At 36.8% G+C, this 13,004-nt stretch overlaps 1 protein-coding gene across 1 annotated transcript; it reads left to right on the top strand.

Annotated features, from left to right (window-relative positions):
* The first annotated feature begins 2,155 nt into the window (after positions 1-2,155).
* LOC149382940 (transducin family protein / WD-40 repeat family protein) lies at positions 2,156-9,901 on the top strand. The gene is made up of 22 exons (XM_089628376.1): positions 2,156-2,744; positions 3,530-3,584; positions 3,692-3,814; positions 4,032-4,128; positions 4,217-4,253; positions 4,366-4,471; positions 4,549-4,606; positions 4,702-4,799; positions 4,946-5,065; positions 5,226-5,265; positions 5,405-5,523; positions 5,595-5,722; positions 5,836-6,391; positions 6,547-6,639; positions 6,765-6,947; positions 7,137-7,350; positions 7,534-7,598; positions 7,727-8,044; positions 8,298-8,432; positions 8,584-8,818; positions 9,006-9,244; positions 9,359-9,901. The coding sequence occupies exons 1-22, from the start codon at positions 2,425-2,427 to the stop codon at positions 9,446-9,448; spliced, it is 3,429 nt and encodes a 1,142-aa protein (XP_089484502.1). The 5' UTR covers positions 2,156-2,424; the 3' UTR covers positions 9,449-9,901.
* The last annotated feature ends 3,103 nt before the right edge of the window (positions 9,902-13,004 follow it).

The following is a 13,004-nucleotide window of genomic DNA, read 5'->3' as shown; positions in this document are numbered from 1 at the left end:
TCAATGTTTGATGTGTAAATGTTTGAGTTTTGTTGATTTTTAATAAGCAACAAGCACCGCGAGTGCGCGATCGCTGGTCCTTCCCAACAGACTCCTCGTCAGCTTCAGCCTACCCGATGGCCCCCACCGGGTCTGAATATTACGACACTCTCTACCGATGCCGCCTTCTCCTCCGATGGAAATCATTGTGGTCTCAGCGGAATCTTCCGCTCCTCCGAAGGGACTGTTCGCGGCTCGTTCATCGCTCCGAGCAACGCTGCTTTCAGTCCTACTCTAGCGGAAGCTCTAGCCATCAAATTCAGCGTCTTAACAGCCCAATCTCTTGGGATTTTGGATCTACTGGTTTAGACCGACTGCGAGACCCTCCCGAAGCTCCTCCGATCCAACTCCCTGCTGATGACTGAGGTCGGCCGAATCCTCGGCGACATTACTGCAGTGGCCTCCACTTTTAGCTCGTTCTTTGTTATTCATATTCCCAGAACATGTAACTTGGCAGCCCACCTTTTAGCCAAATATGCATTAAATTTTAATGCCCACTCTATATGGATTGACTCTGTTCCTCCATTCAGTGGGAAACAATTTTGACTGCTATGCCCTTTATGAATTAGTCACAGTGACTTCCTTTTTAAAAAAAAAAGATATGAGAAGCTACGATCGTATGAGCCACCATTTTCCCCTTGCGATAGTAAAGTGATAAGAACCATTGCTAATTTTGTGGAGGAGCTAACAAATATCATTAGCAAAGGAATTCACAGCGATCGTATAATTCGGTGGAGATGACAATGAGAGCTTGGTGGCACTTTGATTAAGTAGTGATATGCTAGAAGTCATTGAGTTTCAAAAAAAAAAAAATGAAGAGCATTTTGAATAGCCATGAGCTCATTCACCAAATGATCAAAAAGTTTCAAAAATGTGTTGATAAATGATCTATTAGAGCCGAATGACATAATAATGCGGACACAATTGTGTCGATAATATATTACTCGAAGATGAGTCACGCTGATGAGAGTCAAACGTGATTGATACATAGTCATATTCAATGAAGTAATAGTCAAATTTACTAGTCGGTGATGGGCGTTAAGTCGAGAGTGATGCTTTTAACAAAAAAAATGTATATAAATTCTCAACAAATTCCAATTTTTCGCCTATCTCAACATTTACTCACACAACTTCAATATTTATTGGTGTTCATATGAACAAACATCAAACTAAATATGTTTAAGTTGATAGAATATGTTTTTTTTATACTTTTTTTTTGTTTTAAATTTAAATCAATTTATTCAAAATTTTATTTTTCATTTTTTTTCTCCTGCTGCTACGTACTTGAATTTTACATGCTTATAATAAAAACTAGGGTACCACACAACTCACGGGGTTAGGTAAAATTAAAGGTGTACTAAAAGATTTGTTTGTGATATCTTGAAAGTCAAGTGTGGAATTTGAATTCAGCCCAAGTTTTGGGGTCAAAGTGGTATGAATAAAGAGAATTTCTATTTTGTAGATAAAAGATGGAAATTAAACATATTTTTTGTGGTACACGTGTCATAAATTTATTGGATCACAGCATAATATTTACAGGTAATTGACGCAAAACACAATCCACGTGGACCGTGAACAAAAAACGACGGCCCAACTGATGTCGTTTCGAAGAACAACAACGCACAAGAGAACCTCTGTTTCTAAGAGGAATGACTAATCTTAAGGATTTTTATTTCTATTTTTTTTATACTGTAGTCTCTTTATGTATGCATATGTATATAATGAGTTTGTGATTTCGATTTGAATTTAAATTTATAAATAAGAGGTAGAGATATAGAAGAGGTAGACGGTGGTGTGTACTATAATAATAATTAAAATAATAAGATAAAAAGTAATGTTACTTATTACAAACTTATTTGTTAATTGGATAGAAGATAGAACTAAAATAAAATAAAAATTAACTATTTATAATATTAATTTTATTATTCGGGCCAGTGGAAATAGACACGTGGTATTGAAATTAATGTTTGAAAATTGTCCATATAAAATAAAAGGGACAAGAACAAACTAATTTGGAAACTAGTGCGGTGTTAAAGAAATTCTAAGAAAGATAAGGGGCTAGAAAAAGTATTTTCTTAAAATTAGTGGCTAAAAAGAAATGCTAACCCCAAAAATAAAATCGCCAAAATCAACCAAACATCACACGAACACTCTCAGAAATAGTTAGCGAGAAGGAAAGAAAAGAAAGAAAAGAAAGAAACGAGTGTATATTTTTTTTAAAAAATTTATTTATTAGTTTTCTTTAATTCGCGCAGATCAGATCTTGTTTCCGAAATCATAATCCTTAAATCCTTCTCATTTCTCTCAACAAAAGCCCTAATTCTTGTCTCCATCGGATCCAATTTCCAAACACAATCGTGTTTTGATTGAAGGTCCACTGTGGCTATGGCGTGCTTGAAGAGCGTGAATCGATCGGCGTCGGTGGCGCTTGCGCCGGACGCGCCGTATATGGCGACTGGAACGATGGCCGGAGCGGTGGATCTGGCGTTCAGCTCCGCCGCGAGCGTCGAGATCTTCAAGCTCGATTTCCAGTCCGACGATCGGGAATTACCGGTGGTCGGAGAGTTTCCGAGTCCCGAGCGTTTCAATCGGATGTCATGGTCAAAGTCGACCGACCCTGGGAGCGAGAATTTCGGGCTCGGCCTCATCGCCGGTGGTCAAGTCGATGGAAGCATTTATTTATTGAATCCGATCCCTATGATCCGGTAAATAGAATCGGATTCTTGTTCATTTTTTTTAATGAATTTTATGTTCATACAATTGAATTGTGGAAAATCTTGGAATTTTAGCAAATGTAGGGACATTGATTTAGGATTTCAGTGGATTTTTTTGCACTAGAATGGAATTAGCATTTCCGGTGATTTGATTTTTCTTTCGGTCAAATCAATTTGAGTGAAACGGATTGCATTTTTTTGAAGCTGAAGTGTTTGTGGATGGTTGACATTGTGGCTTGTGTTCTGGTCTTGAGAAAATGTGGTATCATGGATTTGCAACAGAATGAATTTTTGGTACCGGAATGCGATTAGGACTGTGGATTATTGATCTATTTTTCGATTGGTTAACTTACATCTGATCACTGTGAAGGCCTAGTCAGGGAATGAAAATAAGTTTTTATTTTTTTTATTTTTCTAAAGATGAAATTGCAAGTCTCTTCGGAGACACCGAGAAAATAAGATGAAAATTGCGAAGTTATGGCTATAAAAATAAAAACTTGCTTTTACCTAGTTGTTTTTGTTAGTTAATCTTTTTGTTCCAACTTTGTTTTGTGAGCATGTCTTTGTTGGAATGAATCTTGACTTGGATAATTTCTGATCTAAGTCATCAATCTTTACCTAGGTTGATCTTATTTTCTCCCGGCCCCTTTTATAAAAAAACATCAATAGAAATTGTAGTTGGTGTTCTGATTTGGGAAAATTCTTGTTTAGTGTTCTGTGATCAATCATTCGAAGTCCATGTACGTCCTTCTCATATCTGCTATATTTCATTTCAGTTCCGAGACGAGTGAAAATGCTATTGTTGGACATCTCTCAAGGCATAAGGGGCCTGTAAGTATCTAACTTCTTTAACAAGTGCTTCTTCTCGACGGAATTTCCAGAAATCGGGAGATCTAATGTTAATGTTGTATGTTTATATTTTTTATGTCCGAACACAGGTCCGGGGTCTTGAATTTAATGGAATTGCCCCAAACCTTCTTGCATCCGGTGCCGACGAGGGCGAGATTTGCATTTGGGATTTGGCCAACCCAGCAGAGCCTTCTCAATTTCCGCCTCTGAAGGTCTGTTGTTATTTTAGCCTCATTCCACCACTTACGAATTGCACGCTGTAAATTAAGAAATTAATTGCATGCTATAATGGATATTTTCCAGTATTCTGGCTAAGAAAGATCCATTACTTAGATATCTCTCTATACTCCCACATCTCTAAGGCATCACCACTCACCTTTAGATTACGTTTAAATAGATATCTAACTTAGTGCAAGCTTCGACAAGCAGGGTACTGGTTCTGCTGCTCAGGGTGAGATCTCATATTTATCATGGAATAGTAAGGTTCAACACATATTGGCATCCACTTCGTATAACGGAACAACAGGTGAGAAATGATTCCATTTGCTGCAATATTTAGCTTTTATCAAAGTATATATGTGTGAAAATTTGTAACTTACATGTCTTTTTTTTAGTGGTTTGGGACCTGAAGAAGCAAAAACCCGTGATAAGGTCATTATTTATTTATTTATTTATTGCAGTCTACTGATCAGTTCATTTGTTAGCCATATAAAATGTATGGGATAAACTTTCTGTAATCCTGATAATTTCTGTCACTTGGCAGCTTCTCCGATTCAGTCAAAAGTCGATGTTCAGTACTGCAATGGCATCCTGATTTTGCTACTCAGCTTGTTGTTGCATCAGATGATGATAATTATCCAGCTTTTAAGGTAAAAATTCATCTGGCATTTAGTTTTTCTTATTATTATTTTTCCCTTATTAATAAAAGTGTCTGTCCCATGCACAGCTTTGGGACATGAGGAATATAATGAAACCGGTGAGAGAGTTTGTAGGGCATACTAAAGGTAATAAAGTTTATGAAGACTAATATTTTTTTGGATCCTTTGACTTCCAGCAAGTACTTTGATTCACGTTAGCGAGTTGTGTGTGTTTGTACCAGGTGTGATTGCTATGTCATGGTGCCCTAATGACAGCTCGTATTTGCTTACATGTGCCAAAGATAACCGAACTATATGCTGGGACACAGATACCGGAAAGGTAATTGATTCTTAATATCTTTCCTCTGTTACTCCCATGCCAAAGATGTGATCCCCAATTCATCCCCACACTATTCATTTTTCTAGCTTTACTTCTCAACAGGTTCTTACACACAATTTATTTATTTATTTTTTTTTAAATTTTAGATCGTAAGTGAGTTGCCAGCTAGCACCAATTGGAATTTTGATGTGCATTGGTATCCCAAAATACCTGGAGTCATATCAGCTTCTTCATTTGATGGAAAAATTGGAATTTATAACATCGAGGTACAATATTTGATAATTGATTATCAGTCTCAATCAGTTTTCTTACTATATATGCACATTAAATATGCTTATATGCGACATCTCTTTGTTGCAGTAGTCTTCTTTATCAATTCATGTATGTTTCTTCTGACTTATGATTGGCTTGTTTAATTTCCTACAGGGTTGCAGTAGATACGGTACTGAGGGTGATTTTGGTTCAGGTAATCCAGAACTTAGTCCACGAATAGTAACTATAATGCTTTTTTGTTTTGTTTTATAATCGCTATAAAGCACCTTAATTGTCTATTTTACAACTTATTTTTGTGAGGTATATTTACAACGTTTATCATCTCTCCACAGCAAACCTGAAAGCTCCAAAATGGTACAAGCGGCCGGTGGGTGTATCTTTTGGCTTTGGGGGAAAGCTTGTAGCATTTAACCCTAAGCCGTATGTTGATGGAAAGCCATCTGGCTCAGAGGTATGCGTTTTACTGGTTCCGTTCATGTCTAATATTATAGAACTTTATGCTAAGTGACTGCTATTATGCAGGTTTATGTACACAACGTAGTCACGGAGCAGAGTTTGGTTAGTCGTACATCGGAATTTGATGCTGCGATACAGAATGGAGAAAGGTCTCTACTGAGGACCTTATGTGAGAAGAAATTGCAAGAGTCTGAGTAAGATTTCCTGTCCGAATATTGATCTCTTTAAGTTTTCTCTGCAAATACGTGCAAATTATCCATTGTCAGCTTATGTAGATGCTTTCTTATTCATCTCGTATTGTCTACAGATCTGAAGCAGATAAAGAAACGTGGGGCGTGTTAAAGGTTATGTTTGAAGATGATGGGACTGCGAGGTCGAACCTAGTAACTCACCTTGGCTTCACCGTGCCCGAGGTAGAAAAAACCGAGGTTGAAGATCTGTCTAAAGAAACAGAAGCTCTCGTAGTTGAGGAAACTGCGGCGGATAATGCTGGATTCGGTGGATTTGAAGCCGCTGGCTTCCCTACTGATAACGGGGAAGATTTCTTCAACAATCTTCCGAGCCCTAAAGCTGATACCCCATTGGCAGCGGCGGCCTCTGGAGATAAGTTTGAAGTTGACACTCTTCTCGGGGCCGAACAAGTGCCTCAAGAATCAGAGGAAGTGGAAGAGAGTGATGATCCCACATTTGATGAATGTGTTCAACATGCGTTGGTTATTGGAGACTATAAGGGGGCTGTTGAAAAGTGCATATCTGCTGATAAAATGGCTGATGCTTTGGTCATAGCACACGCTGGCGGTGATTCCTTGTGGCAGAGCACACGGGATCGGTACTTGAAGAGTAGCAGATCTCCTTACCTTAAGGTAGATTATTTTCCATAATTATACTTTAAAAATTGGTTAGCTCTTGATTTGATTAATGAGTATGTTTCATAAAGATCTGAACACGAGTGTATTTGAATCAAGTGTCTAGGATGTTATCGTATTTATTCTGATCTCCTCATCGCCCGATTATGCAGGTTGTTGCTGCAATGGTGAGCAATGATCTCTTGAGTCTTGTGAACACCAGACCCCTCAAGTTTTGGAAAGAAACTCTTGCTCTACTCTGCAGTGTAAGTTTATAAATTTAATGGCATTCTTGCAGCCATGACTACCAACAATTGAATACGTTTATGCGGCTTATATAAAGGAAATTTTACTAATGGATCGCATTCCTGTCTTCATCATGGAACAACAGTTTGCATCAACAGAGCAATGGACCGAGCTTTGTGACGCTCTAGCTTCTAAACTCACTGCTTCTGGTAATTCCCTGGCAGCAACTATTTGTTATATATGCGCGGGAAATATTGACAAGACAGTTGAGATTTGGTCAAGAAGTTTGACAAGTGATAATGAGAAATCCTACGTGGACCGTCTTCAGGTATGGTTGAAGATTTGATAATGCATCTGAACATCTCTCTCTCTCTCTCTCAGCTTTATAAATAGAGACTATAATGATTGAACCCACAATTTTTTTGGTGGGTTGAGCTACTTACGACTGAGCCAACCTCTTACGTCTCATGTATAATTTTGACTAGAACGTTGGCTGATGATTAACTTCGTGTATTAGGACTTGATGGAGAAGACTATTGTCCTTGCAATGGCATCAGGACAAAAACGATTCAGTGCATCTTTGTGCAAGCTTGTTGAGAAATATGCAGAAATCTTAGCAAGTCAAGGGCTTCTAACTACAGCAATGGAATACCTTAAACTTTTTGGGTTTGAAGAACTGACACCAGAGCTTGAAATCTTAAGAGAACGTATTTCTCAATGTGCAGAAGCTGGTATGTACGGCTGATTCATGACGTTAGGATTGGCCTACAGTTTTACTTGATTAAGTCCTTTGGTTCCTCCATGGTTCTTGCAAACTAAGTTTTCATTTCTTTTATTTTTTATACTCTTCTTAACTAAAAATTCGAGGCTGTTTACAGCCATGGTCTATCTTACCCGTATAGTAATTCTTGCAGAAAAAGTTGTTGAGCCCAGCGCATCAAGTGGACCTGCATACACCGATGGCCAACAAAATTACCAGGTTTCTCTATTTCTTCTTTTGTATGTCGGCAGTGCTGGTGGCTTTCTTGCCTGTTCTGCTGTTATATTCCATTTAATCCTAAATATTCTCCCTAATTTCCATTTTGTATGTGTATGGGTAACTTATAGTCATCTCAGTTACAAGTTGCACCCAATCCATATTCTGCAAGCAACGCACCAAGTCCATATTCTGCAACCAACGCACCCAATCAATATTCTGCAAACAACGGACAAGCCGTGATGTCTCAATATGATAGGGCATATGTTGCTCCGCCAAATTATACTTCTCAGTCGGGTTATGCTGCTTCGGGGTATCAGACAGGTTATGCTACACCGGCCACCCAGACAAATTATGCTGCTCAGAGCTCTCAGTCAGGATTTGTTCCTAAGGTCTCTCAGCAAACTTCAATGTTTGTTCCACAGCCACCGGCACATCATCTGCCTAAGGTATTTCGGCTTAATTCTGTTCTGTAGGGTATTTTATCCCTGTACAAGTTAAAAAGATCTGCATATTTGTGCTACCATTATTCTGATATTTCAGTTTTATAATTTGGTTTTGTACTTTGTTATAATCCTTTCCAATTTCAAGAAAAAGATGCTGCCATGTTTCATTGTTTTCGCTCACAGAATGTTGTAGATATCATGTAATGTTCCTGTTTTTGTTTTTATTTTTATTTTATTTATCTTCCTTGTCTACTAGGATAACTTCTCCGCACATCACACTCAATCTCAGCCTCCTCCCATGGTTTCATTCAATCCTTCAACTCCTGTTACGCTAAAAAATGTGGACCAATATCAGCAACCCACTACTACACTGGCTTCTCAGTTGTACCCAGTAAGTGCTCTCTCTCTAAATACTCGTTTATTTTTCATTTATTATAAAAGAGTCGATACCTATGTGATAAGAATCTCCCGAGTACCCAACTATCTTGTCTTGTCATATCATGTTATAAATATCTCACCTTTTTTTTTTCTTTCTATTTCAGGGACCTCCAAACTCCGGGTTTCAGCCATCCGGTCCTCCTCAGTCACTACAGAGGCCCGTTTCTGGGCCCGCCGTACCTCAATACGCACAAAGGGATTTCGCTCCGGTCAGCCACCCGGGACCCGTGGCGATGCAGCCACAGAGCCCCGCTCACGCGGCGCCGGTGCAGCAACCCGCCCCCGCACCTGCAGCTCCGCCGCCCACTGTCCAGACCGCCGACACCTCAAACGTGCCAGGTCATCATTTACTTTCTTTCTCTTTTTAAAAGGGTTGGAATTAGTTTGGGTTTAGCTGTTTATCTTGTACTGCCTTGTCTTTTTATGTTGATGGAATTCGGAGGTTCGTATATTTTTTAAAAGGGCTGGTCAAACTCTAAATGGTTTCATGTTTGGTCTCTCTGATGCTCCGTATTGACTTTTACAGCCCATCAAAAGCCCGTCATTGCAACCTTGACGAGACTCTTCAATGAGACATCGGACGCGTTGGGCGGTCCCCGGGCAAACCCGGGCAAGAAGCGAGAAATAGAAGACAACTCTAGGAAAATCGGTGCATTATTTGCAAAGCTCAACGGTGGCGACATATCTAAGAACGCCGCTGATAAGCTTGTTCGGCTCTGCCAGGCTCTCGATGCCGGCGACTTCAGTTCCGCACTGCAAATCCAGGTACACTAATTTTGACTTCCGAGGAATTGCACGTAATGCTTTTCTTTACTCGTTGGTGTTTACTTTTCTTTTTCTTTTTTTTTTTTGAAAAAATAAAAAATAAAAAAATCATAGGTACATCTTACAACCAGCGAGTGGGACGAGTGCAACTTCTGGCTAGCGACTCTGAAGCGCATGATCAAGACAAGGCAGAGTGTGAGATAAGTTATGACGGAAAAGAAAATCCCATTTGGTTTGATTTTTCTGGTTCGGGAACTCTTTTAATGTATCGTTTTTTTCACATTGCCGTTTCTTCTTTGTACACAAAAAGATGCCTTGGCCAGCCAGATCTCATCATCAACGGGTCTATGATTCTGTCATTGTGCCTTAAATTTGGTTTCGATCGACAATTAGCGAGTTTTTTTGTTTTTTTTAAGAGATCAAGAACACTTAGTGAGGGCAGTGATAAGACTATTATTACTCACTCTTCTCATTTTATGTTTGTAGCATTAAAGATAGTTCTCTTTTTCTATCTTTTCCTTTTTTTTTTCTTCAGTTCATATAATGTTTTACTGAGCTGCCACCTTTTGTCATTTATTGGGTTTATACTGTAGGATGTTTGTGCTTTCAAATTATATGGATATTAAAATTTTGAATAACATGACTTCAATTTTTGCCTCTCTCTCTATATATACAACTCCCTTTATACGTTTTGGTAACTACCAAAGCCCTGTAATTTTTGTTTTGTTTTGTTTTTTTTTTTTTTTAATTTTGCTACTTATTCGCGTAACTCGAACTTGGAATCGAACATTTTTTTTATAATGTAACATGTTTTAAATTTTTAAAAATTTAAAATAAAAAAATCACATGCCACGACACAGATTTGTTAACTGTTGTGGATTCCCGATGAGACTGTCGTGCGAATCCGATAGATCAACCAAACCACGACACAAATTTTTACCGAGGTTCACCAAAAAACTTGGTTAATCCCCGTTGAGCTCCACAGGAGAAGCTCTCGCACTATTCAGATCGATAACACCCTCAAAACCTTCTCACCCTCACAGAAAATCACTCACCACCCAAATCAATCACAGAATAACTCGGTTGTTCTAACAGAGAAACCTAATACCGATTCCTCACACAAACACTGATCAAGACGATCACTGAGTCACTCAAGAATTGGTACAGAGAGATTATCAAGAAGAAGAAGATAGAAACTCTAACACTCGAGAATTGTAATGAGGCCTTAACACACGAAGCTCCAAGCCTTTATATATTCTGCATCATGTTGAGAGCCGTTGGATTTGCTAGGATCTTACGGTGGCTGGCTTATCTCGGCATGTCATTAGTTGAGATATACGACAAGTCGTATGACTTACTTCCTCACCTGAAATTACCGCCGTCCAGTCAATCCTACGCATCGGGCTTGGACCTTCACCGGTCTTCATTGGGCTTCACACACAACATTAACAGAACTCATTATCAATATTAAAATAATTTCGGTTTACCAATTGGTGTATCACTTGATAGCCATCACTATTAATCATTGCTCAACGCTATCAAGCGTGGTCCTCTCAAAGTGTATCATAGTCATCACTATTAAAATCATTTCATTTTCATGTTCATGTGATTCGTTTATATCTTTTTTTTTTAGTACTGGTGCATATATTTGTACACTTTAAACAGAAGTTCCTCTACTAATTATTTTATACATTTTCCAGTTATATGTGAATGTAATATGGTTGACGTATAAAAAATCAAACCGCTCATGTATAGCCTTTGTGTATTTGATTTAGACATTGAAATTAAATGGTTCTGTCTCTCTCCCACTATCCAAAAAAAGGACTCCTATGAAGGAAAAGTAAAAAAAAAAAAAAAAAAGCAAAACTCGTTTAATTGGTCACACCTTTGTTGACTGACTCCTATGAATGAAAAGTAAAAAAAAGCAAAACTCGTTTAATTGGTCACACCTTTGTTGACTGACCTCTTCCACTACGATACTTACTTTATTCACAGGTTCACCAGCTATGACATTCTTTTTCTGGTTTTATTTTTTAATATTTTGGAAAAGCCTTCACAAATCATCTTCTGAGGAACAACGTTGTTATATCATATATGGATCCTATATCTGACCTTTATTAAAACAATTTTGAAACTTAATTAATCATTTTTTATTTTTTATTTCTAAATTAATACAAAATTGTAAGAAAAAAATTTGGTTTGAACCGGATAACCGGTTGTGAAATCGGATAACCGATTTTTTGGATAACCAGTTTCAAACCTGGATAACCACTTTTGAAATTCGATTTTCAAACTAGATATCGGTTTTCTTAATTCGGTTAACTGAAAATTCTGATAACCGAATTTCGATTTCAGACCAACTCAGTCTGATTATTGGTCTAAAAATTTTAAAATCGATAATTCGGTTCCGATTAATAAAATGGACCAAAACAGAACGGAATCAAACCGGTTTCAGCCCTACATTTAGTTCTTGTGTATTATCCGCCTTCCACTTTTTCGTTAACAAAAACTATGTGCAATTTTCTTTATGTATCAAAATCGAACAAAAACTCCCCTAACGAAAACTATGTACAATTTTCTTATTTTAGAACTCCACTTTTAAAACTATGTGCAAAAACTCCACTTTTAAAATTATGTGCAATTTTCTTTTTTAAAACAACGAAAGTAATTGGTGTCATCTTTATCGCTTTCCTGGCCACTACCCACTAGTTATATGATAATCAAATATTGTTTCCTGTTTCAAATTCTAAATTCTAAAAAACACTTTTAGAAAACATGTTTAGTTATAGTACATAGAAAACAAATTTAGAATCATGTTTCTTTTTCTTTGAACTTTGTTTAGAAACCATAAAACAATGAACAATTATTTTCTATTTTATCTCTCTTACATTTTAAATTAAATTCTAAAAGAATTGAATGTAAAACATAACCAAAAAATATTTTAAAATATTTTTAAACTTAATTCTAAATCTGTTTTTTAATTTAAAATTAGAATCTGAAAACAAAATTTAAAAACAAAAGAAAATTTTAAAAGACTAAACTAAACGGCACCTTGTTTCCTTGTGAAAGCAAAAGACAAAATAGGAAAAAGGATCCCATATTGAGGAAGTTCCGTATCTTTCTTTCAAACTTAATTTTTTCTCCCTCTCTCTCTACTCTCTCTCCATATATATATATATATATATATATATCATTTTTTTGCTTTTATTTCATAATAAAATCCTAATTTTATTACTTGTTTATAAATAATATTTGGTTTTTTTTTTCTATTTAAAGTTTCGTTTAGTTTGTTTATCTGTTTACAAATTTTATTTAAAATAAGGATAAATTAGCTGAAAATTAGAAAATGAGATATATATATATATATATATATATATATATATATATATATATATGAAAGGTTCCAAAATACAAGGTATTCATGGAATTATCATCATATAACGGTGTATTAGTGTACCTATTTCTATAATATTTATAATCAAACCTCTCATGTGAAACCGTCTGTCTGCATGCTTTCTTTAATAATAAACAAATAAAAAGAGAATGAAAATAATTGGTATCTCATCTTTCTCTCTGTCACAGTCCCACTAATTATTGTTTCACTTTCCGCGTGGTACAAGGAAAAGAAAAGAAAAGAAAAAAATAGCAAATAAGAATCAACGCTCTTTCAATTGCTATGAGGTTCTTTATAGTCTTTGTTAACCTCCTCCACTGCGATACTTTCTGCTCACAATTCACAAATATAGTACTTTTCTTCAGC

This window comes from Urtica dioica, chromosome 10, assembly GCF_054948205.1.
Source record: "Urtica dioica subsp. dioica isolate 48M chromosome 10, U.dioica_male_clone48M_v1_H2, whole genome shotgun sequence".
NCBI lineage: Eukaryota > Viridiplantae > Streptophyta > Magnoliopsida > Rosales > Urticaceae > Urtica > Urtica dioica.
Note: the sequence above shows the minus strand (reverse complement) of the source record. Positions and strands in the feature narration are given on the sequence as shown.

Bases quoted from the DNA above. Each gene is read 5' to 3' on its own strand.
- LOC149382940 (XM_089628376.1), top strand. From the start codon at position 2,425: ATGGCGTGCTTGAAGAGCGTGAATCGATCGGCGTCGGTGGCGCTTGCG. The intron at 5,066-5,225 runs GTACAATATTTG...AATTTCCTACAG, and splicing joins TTGGAATTTATAACATCGAG to GGTTGCAGTAGATACGGTAC. The intron at 8,819-9,005 runs GTCATCATTTAC...TGACTTTTACAG, and splicing joins CGACACCTCAAACGTGCCAG to CCCATCAAAAGCCCGTCATT.